The following is a 16,440-nucleotide window of genomic DNA, read 5'->3' as shown; positions in this document are numbered from 1 at the left end:
CCCCAGCTTTTCTCCTGCAAGGGGGGAAGGATGTCTTTTTCTGCTTTTTATCATGTTGTATTTGTATAATGGTCTGTTTTTACAGTTTAAGAAGACTCCAGAGCTATAATACCCATGTCCTGTAGGTTTGATATTACAACCTTGGACGGGTAAAGACTTTCCTCTTATAATACAACAGATTTATGGGAGAGATTTGAGCATCTGGAGATAGGCAATAATTATTTTAAGAGGGTTGAGAGTAACAGAGAACTAGTAACTAAGATGTCTACTTCCTTGTTTTTATTTGCCTTTGAAGCTTTTAACATGGGGGATGTGAAACTAGTATCTACTAGGATCTCCAAAGCCACCTTGACCTTGGACCACTCCGCTCTGAGACCTCCTGCTCCAACGGAAGCACCGGCATTTACCTTACCTCCAAGGAATCTCCGTGTACCACTTGGGGGCACTGCCAGGTTCGAAGGAAAGGTAAGCAGAGACCACTTGGTGGGTTTTTGTGAGGAGGGGGTAGATTAGTGAACAAGAAGCTATTTTACAATATGTTTCCCTCTTTGGAAGCCTGGAAACATTTAAAAGGCTATTCCTTATTTTTACAAGAAAAGCAATATATTTCCACTGTGATATAGATTACTTGTTGTAAATCAGGACATTTAACTACTATATAGAGCAAAGCACATCACCTAGTGTATAGTTATGAAGGACTCCTACCAGCAGTATTACAGGTGAGGAACTCTCCCAAAAATGGCCTGATAGGACAGGCATGCATCAACCTAGTTGTCCAGCCATATCAGATCCCTGACCAGAGCATTCAATAAACATATTTGTATGTCTGTAACAACTTGTCTCCTCAGAGGCCCAAAGCTATATATAAGACCAAAATGTATATTTAAAATCCAAACATATAAATCTACTAATATTTAAAGTACCATAAAACTTTTTCAGTATAAATACACATCCTTTTCTCTTCCAAATAAATTTCTGTTCCTTATGGCATCAGTGTGTCTGTTACTATAACACAGGGGTGGCCGACTTCACACTGCAGTTTCCATAATCCCCCATTAGCTATACTGGATAGGGCCGATGGGGGATGTTGTCCAACAATATCTAGAGAGTTACAAACTTCCCATTCCTGCCTTAAATAATGACCTCCATTGTGACCCAGGGGGAGGGGTATAGTTCTTTTCTTTTGTAAGCCCTTTGTGCATCAGCTGAAATTTTTTATATCATTTACTTTGAAGGCTTACATGTGGGGATTAATTGTGGAGGATTTCCATGTTGCTTTTGATTCCAGTTTGTCTGGTGCCACCATGTAGACCATAGCAGCCTTTGGCCTGTTCCAGTTGGTGTCTGGACCCATGCATACAGCTGGGTGTGCAGTTGATGCTATAGAGTGACTTCAGAGTGGGACATGGAGTTCAGACTGCTTTGGTTGCAGAATTGAAAGGGGAGTATGTCCCTGTTGGTCTGTTGGATCTCTCAGCAGCTTTCAATACCATTGACCATAGTATCCTTTTAGATCGCAGAATCATAGACTAGTAGAATTGGAAGGGGCTATGAAGGCCATTGAGTCCAACCCCTGCTGTTGCAGAACAGCCAAGTTACACCATCCCACTCAGATGACTGTTTGGTTTTGTCCTGAATGTCTCTAGTGTGGGAGTGCCCACCACCTCTCCGAGCAACCAGTTCCACTGTCGTATCACTCTGACAGTGAGGAATCTTTTCCTGATATCTAGCCTGAATCTGGGTTGTTGCAACTTGGTTATTTTGTGTTCTACACTCTAGTATCAGTGAGAAGAGATCTTGACCTTCCTCTCTGTGACAGCTTTTGAGGTATATGTAAAGTGATATCATGTCCCTGCTCAGTCTTCTCTTATCTAGGCTGAACATGCCCAGTTCTGTCAGTCTCTTCTCATAGGGCAGGGGTCGGCAACCCGCGGCTCTGGAGCCGCATGTGGCTCTTGAATGCCTCTGCTGTGGCTCCGTCGCTCACATTACAGCCGCTGCCGATCCGTGGCCGCCACTGGCCGATCCGTGGCCTGTGCCGGCACAGCGCTTGGATAAATCAAATAGAAGTTTCTGGAGAAAACCAAACGTTTAATGATACTTGGGTAGATTCATTTGCTTTTACTGCTGACGAACTTATGGGGTTTGCTGTTTAATGCATGGAGCCCTTTAGCACTGACTGACTCTTCAGGAAGCTGTTTTCCTATTCAAAATATATGAAAGAAGTCCTACTAGTTTATAATGTAAGATTAAAAATAACAGTTTTTAGTGGCTGAACAAGAGCTACAGCTAAATCATAATGAAGATATACATAGCATTAAGGTAAAAAATGATATATGCAGTGTTATCTTCATTTTAGATGTCAAAAGGGTTTTGCGGCTCCCAGTGTTTTCTTTTGTGTGGGAAATGGGTCCAAATGGCTCTTTGAGTGTTAAAGGTTGCCGACCCCTGTCATAGGGCATTGTTTCCAAACCCTGGATCATTTTTGTTGCCCTCCTTTGAATCCTTTCTAATTTTTCTATATCTTAAATCTTAGTGCCCAGAACTGGACACAGTATTGCAGATGAGGTCTGACTAGTGAGGAATATAGGGGAACAACTATTTCTCATGATTTGAAAGTAATATTTCTATTAATGGATCCCAAACTAGCATTTCCTCTTTTGCAGCTACATCACATTCTTGGCTCATATTTAGCCTGTTATCTACAATACCTCCAATGTCTTTTTCTGTTGAGCCACATATTCCCCATCTTGTGTCTATGCATTTGGTTTCTTTCTCCTAGGTTTTTCCTAGACTTGGCACTTGTCTCTGTTGAATCTCATTCTGTCATTTTCAGCCCAGCATTTAAGTTTATCAGGATCTCCCTGGATCTCCTTTCTGTCTTTCAGCATACTCACTATTCCACCCAGCACTGTATTGTCTGTAGATGTTATTATCCTTCCTTATGCTTCCTTTGATCATCTTTCCTTGTACTGCCTCATCTAAATCATTAATAAAGATGCTGAAGAGCACTGGGCCTATGTCTGAGCACTGTGGCACCCCACCAGTTACCTCCCTCCAATTTGAGAAGGTGCCATTGATGAATAATCTTTGTGTCTGATTCAGCAGCCAGCTAATGAACCCTAATAGTTTTTCTGCCTAGTCCACTTTTTGCTGATTCGCTTATCAGAATGTTGTGGGGCACTATGTCAAAGCTTTGCTAAAGTCAAGGTAAATTATGTCCACAGTGTTCTTTCTGCCTGTTTGGGAGGTTACCTAGTGAAAAAATGATATTAAATTAGTCTGACAGGATTTATTTTTGATAAATCCATGCTGGCTTCTATTAATCACTGCATTTTCTTCACGGAGCTTGCAGACTGAATTTTAAAGAATTTGCTCCAAAAATTTTCCAGGGACTGATGTCAGACTAACTGGCATGTATTTCCCAGGTTCATCTTTTTTCCCCTTTTTTTGAAGATGGGGAAATCATCTGAGGGAGTTGAGAATTGGAAGCACTGCTTTGCAGTGGTTCCGCTCCTAACTCTCCGGCTGATTGCAGATGGTGATGCTTGGATACTGCTGCTCCTCTAAAAACGAGCTGACTTGTGGAGTCCCACAGGGCTGCTTTCTGCCTCCAATGCTGTTGAATATCTACATGAAGCCACTGGGAGAGATCTTCCGGAGGACTGGGGTTGTATGTTATCAGTATGCTGATGACACCCAGATCAACTTCTCCTTTCCATCATCTGCTGCTTCTTTTAGAGATTGTGTCTACTTTCTGTGTGGCTGCCCAAAGCTGGTAATAGGCTGGATGGGGAAAAACAAATTGAAGTTGGATCCAGACAAAATGGAGGTGCTTACTTTCAAAGGTCCAAATTCAAGGTTAGAGGACTATCACCCAGTTTAGATGGGGTCACACTCTCTCTGAAAGACCATGTTTGCAGTTTGGTGCTACTTGAGCCGGCCTTTCAGATGATAGCTCAGATAGCAGCCATGGTCAACCATATCTGCTATTAGCTTTGACTGATTCGCCAGCTGCATCTCTCTCTGGAGGAGAATGACCTGAAAACAGTAGTGTAACTTCTGGGCTCGATTTCTGCAATGTACTTTACATCAGGCCACCCTTGTGCCTGCTTTGGAAACTGTAGCTAGTACAAAATATGACTGCCAGGCTGGTCTCTGGGACATCATAGAGAGGCGACATATCACTGAGTTTAAAGTCTTTGCACTGGTTGCCAATACATTTCCAGATGCAGTACAGGGTGTTGGTAATTACCTTTAAAGCCCTTCATGGCTTGGGTCCAAAAATACTTCTAGGAGCACCTTTGTCCATACATTCCTTCTTGCCAGCTAAGGTCCTCAGGAGTCTGCTTCTGTAAAATTAATGTCAGCTACCTAAAGGGCGTTTTCAGTGGTCACCCCGAGCTGTGGAATGGTCTGCCAGGAGAGTTGCACCTGAGTTCCCAAACTGTGAGTGGGAGTGAAAAATGTATCTCTTCCAACAGGCCTTCCCAGATTGGTTCACATGTCAGTTTTATTTAACATGTTGTCTTAGTCAACATTACTCACTGTTGGCTTTAATTTCTTGAAAACTGTCCAGAGCCTATGGGAATGGGGTGGTACATAAATAAACATTAAGATAAATAAATAAATGTATGAACGTAGGGATGTGTGAGGAATTAGCTTTGGAGGTAGGAATGCATCAGATTCCCTGGGCTTGGCACCCTTTGTTGCAGCTGTGAATCCAAAGGTCCTGGTGAGCATGCCCAGGGTTTGTACAGTGCTTGCCAGGAATCGCACCCCACACGTGTGCAAGCAGCATCCCTCTTCTGCCATGTGCAGCAGCCTTTGTTTGTGCTGCTGCGTGTGACACGAACAAAGGTTGGCAGTGGTGCAGCCTTTGTTCCACAAGTGCTTGTGGGCTTCCTCTCTACTTGCCTTGCTTTCTAGGATAGGATGGAGCATGAGTGGAAGTCCATCTGCACTACAGGGACAGATTCTGCAGAGCTTCATTGCACTCCAATACATATGATTCTGGTACTGTCAGGCCTGGATTAGTGAGATGCTCTGACAAATCAACACAGAGTTTAATGAAACTCTTTATTGCAGTAGATCAATTTATATAGATCAGCTTTCCACATTTTGTGGCAGAGCTTAGAGTATTTATGAACCCTAATAAATCAAATATTCTAGGCAGGGGCTATCAGCTGATTGCTTTGTTCAAGGAACAGTTTGAAGACTAGGATTTGTACAGTCATGGTAATATACTGCAAATTAGAGGCTTAATTTAGAAGATTCGAGGCAGACCAGAGGTCAAGTTTCATAGTAAGTCTAGGCAAGGGAGTATTATAGACCATTATGAAGTTGTCCTCTGTAAAGGCTTTTTGGTCTGTGAACTGGCTTAAATATAAGGGAAGAACTGCTAGGTTTTTTGCTAAAATGTTTTGTGGCAGTCTTATTAATTATTAATATTAGTATATGTTTTAATAGTTTTAAAGTATTTACACTGCTATTTATTGTATGATTTTATTTGTTGCAGTCATTGGACAAACACTGCCCTCAGGTCTTGTTTGGAACCATCAGCTACAGTTTTATGTATCAAATAAATAGTAAGTCTGAGGAGGCATCTTTTTTTGCCACTCTTTTTAGTTGATGCCATAATCTGGGTGACCATCATCTCCAAGCCCCTCTCCCCTGTGGAGTCTTGTATCTCCTGCATGTTTCTCACATTCCCAGGGCTTAAGTCAGACGCTCTCTCAAGGCAGCATCTTGCAGCAGTGGCTGAGAGGAAGTGTCCTCTTTCCTTGGCTTGCAATCAGATAGCAAGGTAGGGAGAACAAAATTCCCGGGTCATGAGCTTTCCACAACCGAACTGGGTTTCCAGCCATCCAGCACTATGTCTTAATCCGATTATCACTCCAGAGCCATAGAGCCCAGCGGCTAGGCCTGACAGCTGCTGTGCAGAATGAAACACTTTCAGAATCACCATTACAACTTCTGTCAGGTTTCTTTAGACCAGAGGTAGGGGGCACTTCTTTTCTGTAGAGGGCTCCTTTCATTCAGGGTAATCTGTTGGGGGCCACATGGTGACTCTTAGCCTGATGGTATTGGGGATCATATGTTGATGGGGAATGTGGGCCTGACCAAAAGTGAGCAAGGCCACCCCTCCCTCCCTGCCTTGGCATAGATTATTCTTGCCAGACAGCCAAATTCTTCTATTTATTATATTTCTATCCCGCCATTTTTCATTTCAAGGAATTCAGGGAATCTTACCCAGTCTCCTTCTCCTCTCAGTCTTACCCTCACAATAGTCCTGTGAGGTAGGTTGGGCTGGAAGTCTGTCCCTGCTCCAGAATCACCCAGTGAGTTGTATGGCTACTGCTTAACTGCCACTCCCCACTGGTTCACTGATAGTTTGTTGAAGGCTCCTGGAGCTGGACCTCGGGCTACCGCAGGTTATCCACCCCTGCTTTAGACCATTTGTATTTATAGCCTTAGAGCTGGCCTTCTGTAAGGTAACAATAATATTGAAACTCTAATCTCTTAACCTGTTAAAACTCTGAAATAAGCAGAACTACAGTAAGGCCTTTGAATTGTGGTGCTGGAGAAGACTCCTGCGAGTCCCTTGGACAGCAAGGCGATCAAACCGGTCAGTCCTAGAGGAGATCAACCCTGACTGCTCTTTAGAAGGCCAGATGCTGAAGATGAAACTCAAATACTTTGGCCACCTAATGAGAAGGAAGGACTCCCTGGAGAAGAGCCTAATGCTGGGAGCAATTGATGGCAAAAGAAGAAGGGGACAGCAGAGAATGAGGTGGCTAGATGGAGTCACTGAAGCAGTTGGTGTGAACTTGAGTGGACTCCGGGGGATGGTGGAGGACAGGAAGGCCTGGAGGAATGTTGTCCATGGGGTCGCGATGGGTCGGACACGACTTCACAACTAACAGCAACAACAGTAAAACTTTGGATTGCGAGTAACCTGGTCTGCAAGTGTTTTGTAAGATGAGCAAAAAGTTTTTCTAATTTTTAACCTGATAAACAAGTGACGTCTTGCAGTACGAGCATTACATGCGCTTTGCCTGCCAAGCATCACATCACAACTGAGCGCTGGTTCTTCTCTCTCACTGCGCATGTGAGTACAGCATCATCTCCCCCCCCCATGTGCCCGCCTTCCCCACCAAGAGCGCCCGCTTCAAATTTTTGTGATTAAAAAAAGTTACAGAACGGATTACCCTTATTTACATTGAACCTTATGGGGAAATTCGCTTTGATATACAAGTGCTTTGGGTTATGAGCATGTTTCCGGAACAAATTATGTTCGCAATCCAAGGTTTTACTGTATCTGTACAATTAGAGGGATCATTACCTTGATGGCCGCTTAATGACATTTGTTACTTATTTTATATTACTTACTTTGTATCACAAAACTAGCCCTGGCTGGGCAGCTTAACTTAATGAAAGACCGTACTTAGAAGTTTCTTGCCTAGTTCTGCCAGGAAGGGAAAAGGAGACAGGAGAAAGAGAGAGTGAGACTTTCTGGAGCTCCAGGTGCTTTGAAATGCGTGACTCCAAAGTCATTGTTTCGTAATCCCACCATTTTACTTTCGGATTTTCTGTGGTAGGAAAAAAAAGTATGGAAGAAGCAGTGGAGGGTTGCAAGTGAATGACTTCGTCATTTTGATGCCCAATAAAATTCTGTGAGTGAGGTAGGATGCTAGCACCATGCAATTCTTGTCTGGAACACTCTATATAATCATGTATCCTTTTCGCCAATATAAACCCCTGTAAAAATTAGTCATTTTGCTCCTAATGTATTAAGGCAGAATGTTTATTTCAGAATAGTTTGTCATTGTAGATTCTAAGCTGGAATTGATCAAGATTTTATATTCTGTATGAAATCCTCAAAGCAGTTGTGTTATATCAGAGATACAATGTGGGAAAAGACGATGTGAATAGGGTATATTTGTCAAATAGAAACTCTAGTTGCAAGTATTTGATTTGGATAGCCTTTTGACAGGTTCTACTGTTAATAATTATGCCTTGCCTTTAGTATGCTAGAGATGTTTCTACTCTGCAGGCAAAGAGAATATGCCAAGAATATTATTTCTGTTTTGAGGATTATATTTCATGAGATTTTAAATTAATATATATTTTATTCAATTTCTGGGGTGAGGGGAATGAAATCAAGTATTTTGATTTTCAGGTAAATGGCTACTTTTATTTCCTGATACACTGACTAGTTTACTAGTTCTCTGACCATGTTTGGCACACTGATCAGTAGAAAGAAATTAATCTCACTGACATCTGTGATACTTTCTTCTACACCAGTATTCCATATTAGCACTTAATTTCCTATCTATATTGCTGAATAGCCAAAACTCTCTGGACAACTTACAAAAAAACCAAAAACCCCCCAAAAAACAGAATCCTGAAATTCAGCTTAAGAAAACATAATATCAAGCCTTCGAAATACATAAATATAAAAGTATTTGAAACCGCTCAAACAAGAGCAATAAGCTGATAATAGCAACCTGCATCACATGTCAACAAGTGCCTGGGACTAGGCCTTGTGCTGAAGAGATGGCAAAGTTGTTGCCTGGTTGGGGGAGAGCACTTGGGAGAGCATTCCACCACTGGGGCCATGACTGAGAGGGACCTCTGCTTTATTGCCGTCATCTGAACCTCTCAGAGAAGGCACCTGGAGGATCCCCTCAGGTACTGACCATAATGTATGGGCATGCTTATTCGGCAAAAGGCGTTCCATAAGGTACTGTGGTCTTGACCCAAGTAAGGCTTCATATGTCAAGGCCAGGACCTTGAACTGGTGTAATTGCAGCCAGTACCGATGAACCAGGATTATACACACAGCCTGCTAGTTCCTTGGTATAAGTTTGCCCAGTGTTTCCCATTTTCAGTCATAATATCATCCTGCCACGTTTGTTCCCATTTTATAGAGTGGAGGACTTACTTAATTTTTTTATTTGATGTATTTCTCTGCTGCTGCTTAGGTAAAACTTTACAGAACAGCTAATACAATTTAAAATAAAATATAATAAATGCCTAGCATAAAAAAGCAGTAGCAAAAAGCAAAGATGATTTTGAAACAGCATAATACATATGCAATATAATATGTTCAAGGTAGCCTTCAAGAGGATATCTTTCTGCAATATAATCCTTAAAAGCTTGGGCAAATAAAAAGGGCTTTCCTTGGTGTTGGAAAGCATTGGCATAAGATAGGCTAGTTTCCTTGGTGAGAGCATTTCAGCTGTTGCATCCCATCTTGATTCATCATCCGCCTTGCCCACATGTAAAGGCAGAGTACCTCCAGAATGGCTCCCTGAGCAAGACTTCATAATCTGGCAGGCGAAGTTGTCCCTTTAGGTAATTTGCTTCTGAGCAAAATAGGGCTTTAAAGAACAAAAGCAGCATGCTGAATTGGGCCCACAAGTGATTGAGAAACACTTGTGTAGCTCTGTGAAACTTGGTCTGCTACTCATGCAAAAGGATGAGGTGGCAGGAGAGACTGTGCCATGTGGAGGTTGCAATTGTAAAATTCTCCATGTGGTAAAAATAATACAAAGTTCTGTTCGGGAGCTTCACGTTCAGACCTTTGCTCCCTGTACTACATTTCAGTTTATATGGAGTTTTTAACCCAGTGGAGAATATATATTGTGACTCTCCTCTCTGGCAGAATATATTTCTAGCATTTCCATATGCTATATTCTCAAGGAAACTTTCATTTTTCTCAAGTGGAGTTTTGACCCAGAATTCCCACACTTTACTGTCTTCTGACTTGATGGATAACATTTGCTAAGGCACAGCTATTTGTTATGTTATCTATTGAACTATACTTCGGTTTTCTATCATAGCAAAAAATAAGCTGCAGATGTTTTGACGGGTTGTTACAGATACTTGGCTTAATCATACAATATAAATATTAAAGTATACTTTGGTTTAAATATTTTTTTAAATGGCTAGACAGGAGATTTTCTTCAAAGAACTCTTCCATGCTGGAATTTATCTTATCAGAAAGAACAAACATTTTAAGACTCCAAGGCAGGATATAAGGTTGATACTGTAAAGATCTTACATTTTCATTTTATAAAGAATCTGGTAAGAATCCCACAGAGTCAGGTCTGTATTGCTTTCCTACATATATATATCTCATAAAAGAAGAACATGAAAGATTGGGAAAATAAGGGCGTTTAAGAAAGGGACCTTGTAAATTCAGGGAAACTGAAGATGATGATCAAAAATGGGTTATTCGGATGGTGGTAGGGAGACTAGCTTTTTCCCCCCTTAGACTAAGTTACACCAGAATGCATCATACTTTTTTTAGTATCATTGTCCTTGGAAATAAGAATGTTAATATTCAGACATGAAATAAAGCAGTTTTTCAGAAAAGAAAAAGTGCTATGAATTTTCAAACTACGAAAGGAAGTTATGTATTGTCACATACTGTATCATGTAATCTTTTGTTTGGTCCATCAAATGTGCACAAACTGTTTGCATAAGTGGCAGGAGAGATGGGAGTTGAGCTAGCTAAATATTTTGAGGTCTGTTCAAAATATTAGTCAAAATCTTAAAAGTGTACTCATGATACCTATCGATCTCTCCATGCTTTTCAGAATTTCTAGGTTTAATTTCTGATAAACATGTTTTAATATTTTCCAGGTAACATATGCAAAAATTCTGAAACTATTGAGGGAAAACCTGAAACCTGAATTTGAGTTGTGTGCAGTTGGCATATAGGTTTATCCTATAGTCTGTCATTAGGAATTACCCAGTTTTTAATGTTAGGAGACAGGGAAAAGGGTATTCACTGATGCATTGTCAAGTAAAGGAAATTTGTAATCAAGAAAGAGGACAAAAGATTGCACTGATCTCCATAATATTTGCCCAAGCTAATTTGTATGTATAGATGCATGTGCAGGGAAAAAAAGCTATAATTTAAATAGAAATAAAATCCATCTCACCATAACATGGAAGACTGGGATGAGGTGCTGCATGTTGTATTGACTAAGCACATTCTGTACAAAAATAGTGAAATAAAAACCTATATGTTAGGGGGAAGTACCAGTACCTTACAAAATTGCCACTGTAAGTCTGTTCCAGGTAAAATGCTTTGGAGAAGAAAATTCTTGAAATAACTTATAGAATTAATATTTTTATCATTTTAGGTTTAGAATGGAAATATAAAAAAGCACCATTCTTTGCAGGGAGATGTTATACTTGGAAAAGTTCCATTTTAATAATTTATCTGTGTTCTGCTTTTTCCGGCATGGACGATAGCCGTGACTCCCCATAAATCAGTGTGCTGTTGAGAACCTGATGCTAGCCAGAACAAAGCCATCCTTACACACAGGCATTCTTTTGAAGTCTAAGAGGAAATGGAAAACCTTAACCTGCTATGAAGAGTACCTAATATTAGTGTTGCCTGTTGTCTCTCTGTAATAGTTTGTATGAGGAAAGATAGTGATGGATACCGGGTTGCCATTTCCTCTCCCTAATGTATTTATTTCCATACAATTTAAGATGATAGTTTGCTGAGTGTATCTTATTTAAGTGCATTCTGATTTGTACCTTCCACACTGCGAAAGAGCTAGCGCGCCTGTTTGAACTGTAAAAATGCCGAAAGTGGGGTTACAAGATGCCACTTGAAAGGAGGCCTTTGATGCAGTGAATGCTTCGGCTGATGTGGCAGTTCTCCCCCTTTGTCTTTTGTTGAGAACATAAAGGCCATGTTGGATCGGATCCAAGGTTCATGTAGTCCAGCCCACCATGCACATGATGGCAGACCAGTTTCCCACCAGGATCCCTCAAGGAGGATGGGTGCAAGAGCTCTGTCAATCCAGGCACCTCAGACACTTCCTGTGGTAAAGGAGGAAGTGAAAAAGTGTTGATTTTGGATTTCAAGAGATCAGCGGTTTCTACACTGAGTCTTCCATGAATTCAGGAATGTGGAATCTTTTGTCTGTGGAAATTCTGCATCTGGATTTTTAGGCTTGCCGGCAATTCTCCAGGGACAGGACTTGCAAGGCTCTGATATGTAGTGGAAATGCTGTGTAAGTATTTGCAGTCCCATGATTATTAGCTCCATCAAAATGTCCATATAGACATAGTGATTAAGTTGTCCATTCCAAAAAAGGGCAACTCAAACCCATGTTGTTCTACAAACTGAAACCAATTTCCTTCTAACAGCCTGTTCTAGACCCTTTGTAACCTTTTATTGTAACATTATTGTATTACATTTTTATCCCACCTTCCTTTTTCTTGCTGGGAACTCAAGGCCATTTACAAGATTCTCTTCATCTCCATTTTATGTGAGGTAGATTAGATTGGGAGTCCATGATTGGCCCAAAGTCACTCAGTGAGTTTCCTGGCTGAATGGGGACCGGAACCCATATTTTCCAAATCCCAGTCCAGCACTCTAACCACTAAACCACACTGGCTTTCTTGATCATTTCTCAGCCATGGGCCACTTGATCATTGATCATGGTCATTTTCCAGTCATGGGAAAATTGAATAAAAATCATTTAAAGTGGAAAATTGGCAGAAGACACAACCTTTAAAAAGTCCTGTCCTAACAGCAATAGTATATAACAGAACGTAAAGTTTATATTATATTTCATTGTGCTATATTTTGTGGTTTGATTTGTTGTAAACCACCCAAAGAGTTTTGCCTGATGTAAAAATGGAAAACATCAGCCAGAAATCACCAACTTGTGTCTTAGTTCTCTACTTTACAGGACTCTTCCTTGGGGGAAGATGTTAAACAAAATGGGATAGTGCAGGGAAAGAAAAACAGTAAAGAGCATGGAAGCTGCATATCTAATGCATGACTAAATTGGATATTGAGGCTTAGGAAGGTCTCGGCAGATCAATTAAGCATTCAGTGCATGGCTTGCTATTGAATGCTGGGAGGTATAGCACTTTTGCTCTGTCTAAATATGCATAGCAGTGCACTCTAAGCCATTGAGTCACTCCTGTACCAACTTACTTGGGATTAAATCTCATTGATTTTAAGGGACTGGCTTTTGAGTGGACTACTAAGGAACATTTCTAAAACCCTTTCAATTCTGTGGTGAATGTGTTAATCTCCCATCTTTTATTAGGAAAAGGAAGAGGTATGAAGTCAATATGCTTTAATTCATGAATCACATGCAGGGACAACTCAGTAAATCAGCTCTCTTTTTGGATAGTGGACAGAAGTGATCTGCTCCTGCTTGGTTTGTATTTCAGGTACAGTTTCCAGCACAATGAAAGCTTACTCTTGGTTTCAGGGAATCTCTCTTCCTGTGCCAGAGACTGTTTCCGAAATGAATACCTGCCCATATCATGGTTCTCCCGGCAGGTTCCTGAACTGACTGACAGGCCCTTAAAGCAGCTGTTGGATAATTTGCTGTGATGCTGATGCTTCTAAAAGGCTTGCATTGTAAGATCTGCTTGTGAGCATTAGCATTTTTCACAGAATATATGAATTGAAAATTAGAGGCATGTTTGACAACTCTTCAAGCTTCACTTGAACTGATTTTATATTATTATTTCATGATCTTAAATACATGGTTAGGTAGCTCAGACATACTGCTTTGAACTGCTACCTCAAACATTTTAACACCCGGTATATACCTTCCAACAATTTACAGGTGAAAATAGAGACACATTTGTTACATTCATCTTCTGTCACCTAGGATAATTTTTGGAGCATGCCTGTATTGTTCCCTCAAATAATATAACTTGAGTGGTTGAGTGCCTGTCAGTATTGGCTTCTGAATAACTGGGGAATTCCTCCTGTATGATGGAGGATAGACGTTTCCAATTTTAACAAAAGCTTATTTCAATTGTAAAAATTGCTTCACAAGAACTATGGACTTAAGGAGTACTGATGTCAGTTGGACATGCTCATGGTAGGTATTTCATGAGTGGAGGTGGCTGGAGCTTGGAGTCAGACTAGATGGCCTGGGAGACCCCTTCTGACTTGCTGTTTCTATGTTGCTATAAAAATGTAGAAAAGGGTCTAAAACTATAAGGTGTCAGTCAGCCTGTGTGAGCCTTGACATTCAGTCTGTGTTTGAGACACAGAATGCTAGGAGGTAACCCCCAGAATGAGCATGGAGCAAAGTGAGCAAGCATGAGAGAATCTGCTTTGTCAAAGCACTGATAGTGCCTGGAGGACATAAAGGGTAGGTTAGTGTCAAGACTTCCATGTGTCTCTCTGTGTGTTTCTTCTACCCACTCATCGTCTGCCAAAATACAGCTGCAGAATGTCTGTGTTTCGGACTGGCAGCTTTCTGGTATGTATTCCAGAGACCTGGCTGAGGATGAGCGTGGGCAGGGAAATGTGTCTTTCCCAGATGTGAACCCAAGGCTATTCCCTGGTGCAGCAGCTCAGGGCTGTGGGCTGATGAGGTGGAGTGGCAGCAGTCTATAAGGATTCTCTTGCACCAACCGGATGATTCACCCAGCAGTCCGCTGACTCCGAGCACATGCTGCTCTTGCGGTGTTGGGACTCTGGTGCCATATCCACCTCATGTGTAGCACTCTCACTTGATTGAGCCACCTGGGTGGCCTTGGAGCTGGTGCTGGATCAACCCAGGATACTTCCCCCCCCCCCGGGGAATTTAAATGTTCATACTGAGATTGCTCAGTGAGGAGTGGCTCATGGTTACCACGGAGCCATCCCAACTAGTGTCTGACCTTTTTTATGCAGCCGGACACTTGCTTGATCTGGTACATCAGTATTTTAGTTCTAGGCTGTCTGCCTGTATGGACCTTCACAGGGGTGGAGGACCAGTTAAAATGCTCTGTCCCAGGCACCTGGTTAATCTAAATGATTTTCTCAACATCTTTGGAGAATTTTCTACCACATTTGTCAGTGTTACCATCTCAGCCCTGGCTGACATGTAGGAAAATGGATATTAACGCCAGGAAAGTAGTGGAAGCCCTTGAAGATCGATCGATTGGGTTGAACAAGATGAGGTTAAACCCATGCAAGGCAGGGATAGTCTTGATTGGTAGAAATCATGAATTGGGGATTGAAAGCAATTTGTTTTGGAAAGAATTGTACTTCCTCTGAAGGATCAGGTCCATTAGATGAGAGTGCCCCTTGTGCCTAATCTCTCTTCAGTTGGAAGAGATGAAAAGGTACACAATGGTTACACTTGGCTTATCACCTGTGACCTATCTGGCATCAGTTTAACCTGGTAGCAGTTATCCATGCCTTGGCCATATTATGTTTAGATTACTGCAGTGTGCTCTAGATGTCTGGAGTGAGTGTTTGGAAGGTTCAGTTGATACAAAGTGTGGCAGCTAGGTTGCTGACCGGTACAGCACATTATACTTGCTTTGAAGGACTTGCACCGGTTGCTCATTGCTTTCTAGAAGCAATTCAAAGCATTGGTTTTAACCTTTAAAGCCCTCAGTGACTTAGGGTCAGGCTGTCCAAGGGACCCTCTCTCTTGCTATGAACCTGCCTGCTATTAAGAGCTTCAGAGGACTTGAAGACTGCACGGCCTGCAGAGGCCTCTCTGTGACACATGTATGAAAGGGCCTTCCATGTCACTCCCAAGGTGGGCAGTGCACTCCCTTGGGAACTACAAGTGGTTGCTGTTCTCTTAGCTTTTAGAAACAGTGCACCTGTTCCAATTCAAGCTTTTAATTTAGGTAGTTTTAATGCTGACATTGCAGTGCTCTTTTTTATTGTTAAGGTTTAATTGTTTTTCACTGCCTGGCTGGCTCTTTAATAAATTAGGCAGCGTGTAAACGTTAACAAAAGCAACTATTCTTCTTCACTGGGCAACAGTCTGCTAAGCACTGCTTTGAAACCTAATAAATTAAATATTCTTTTGGTCAAAGAGAGCTGTTAGGAATACCTTAATCTCAGGCCTAGTGTTCATGTCTATCACTGCTGCCTTAATGTGAATAGAATCTGTATTTCTAGGTGCATGCACATAGGTAACTAGCAACCCAGTCATCCCTCATGGCATGGCCCCTCACTATGATGCATAAAAAATTGTGTTACCGCCTTTTCATGGAGCGCAGGGGAAAAGGAGAAGAATTTTGCATGTGCAGAACTGGTAGAGAAAAATCAGGGGTTTCCCATCTAACTAGCTGGAAAAGTAAAGTGAAAACTTCACAAAAATCTAGGGAAAATCATTACTTTAGATCCAACATTAGTTGACTATTGCATTCAGGAGAAAGGGTCTATCTGTATATGGGGTTAGATAAATAAATGACTTAATGTCAAGAGCTCTGTAATACTTAAATGAGGAAATGAAACATTTAAAAATCTAGGTGAAGTCACTGTGCTGCTTTCATAAATATCTCTTGGTAATTGTTAACTTGCTTGGATAAAAGAGGGCATGACTGATAACTGCCTGAAGCAGAATGTAATCTCTTGCCTCCATTCAGCCCAGGACAGTGATTCCACATTTAATAAAAAAGCAGTAAAGGTGCAATCCT

At 41.4% G+C, this 16,440-nt stretch overlaps 1 protein-coding gene across 2 annotated transcripts in view; it reads left to right on the top strand.

The window, feature by feature from the left end:
- The first annotated feature begins 295 nt into the window (after window positions 1-295).
- MYLK (myosin light chain kinase) overlaps window positions 296-16,440 on the top strand; it is a 143,839-nt gene continuing 127,694 nt past the window's right edge. For both annotated transcript variants that reach the window (XM_044437945.1, XM_044437943.1), the window contains exon 1: window positions 296-465. In XM_044437945.1, coding sequence (XP_044293880.1) covers window positions 304-465 — 162 coding nt within the window. In that variant the 5' untranslated portion in view covers window positions 296-303. The remainder of the gene's footprint in view (window positions 466-16,440) is intronic.

This window comes from Varanus komodoensis, unplaced genomic scaffold, assembly GCF_004798865.1.
Source record: "Varanus komodoensis strain SLA01 unplaced genomic scaffold, ASM479886v1 scaffold32, whole genome shotgun sequence".
Lineage (NCBI taxonomy): Eukaryota > Metazoa > Chordata > Lepidosauria > Squamata > Varanidae > Varanus > Varanus komodoensis.
Note: the sequence above shows the minus strand (reverse complement) of the source record. Positions and strands in the feature narration are given on the sequence as shown.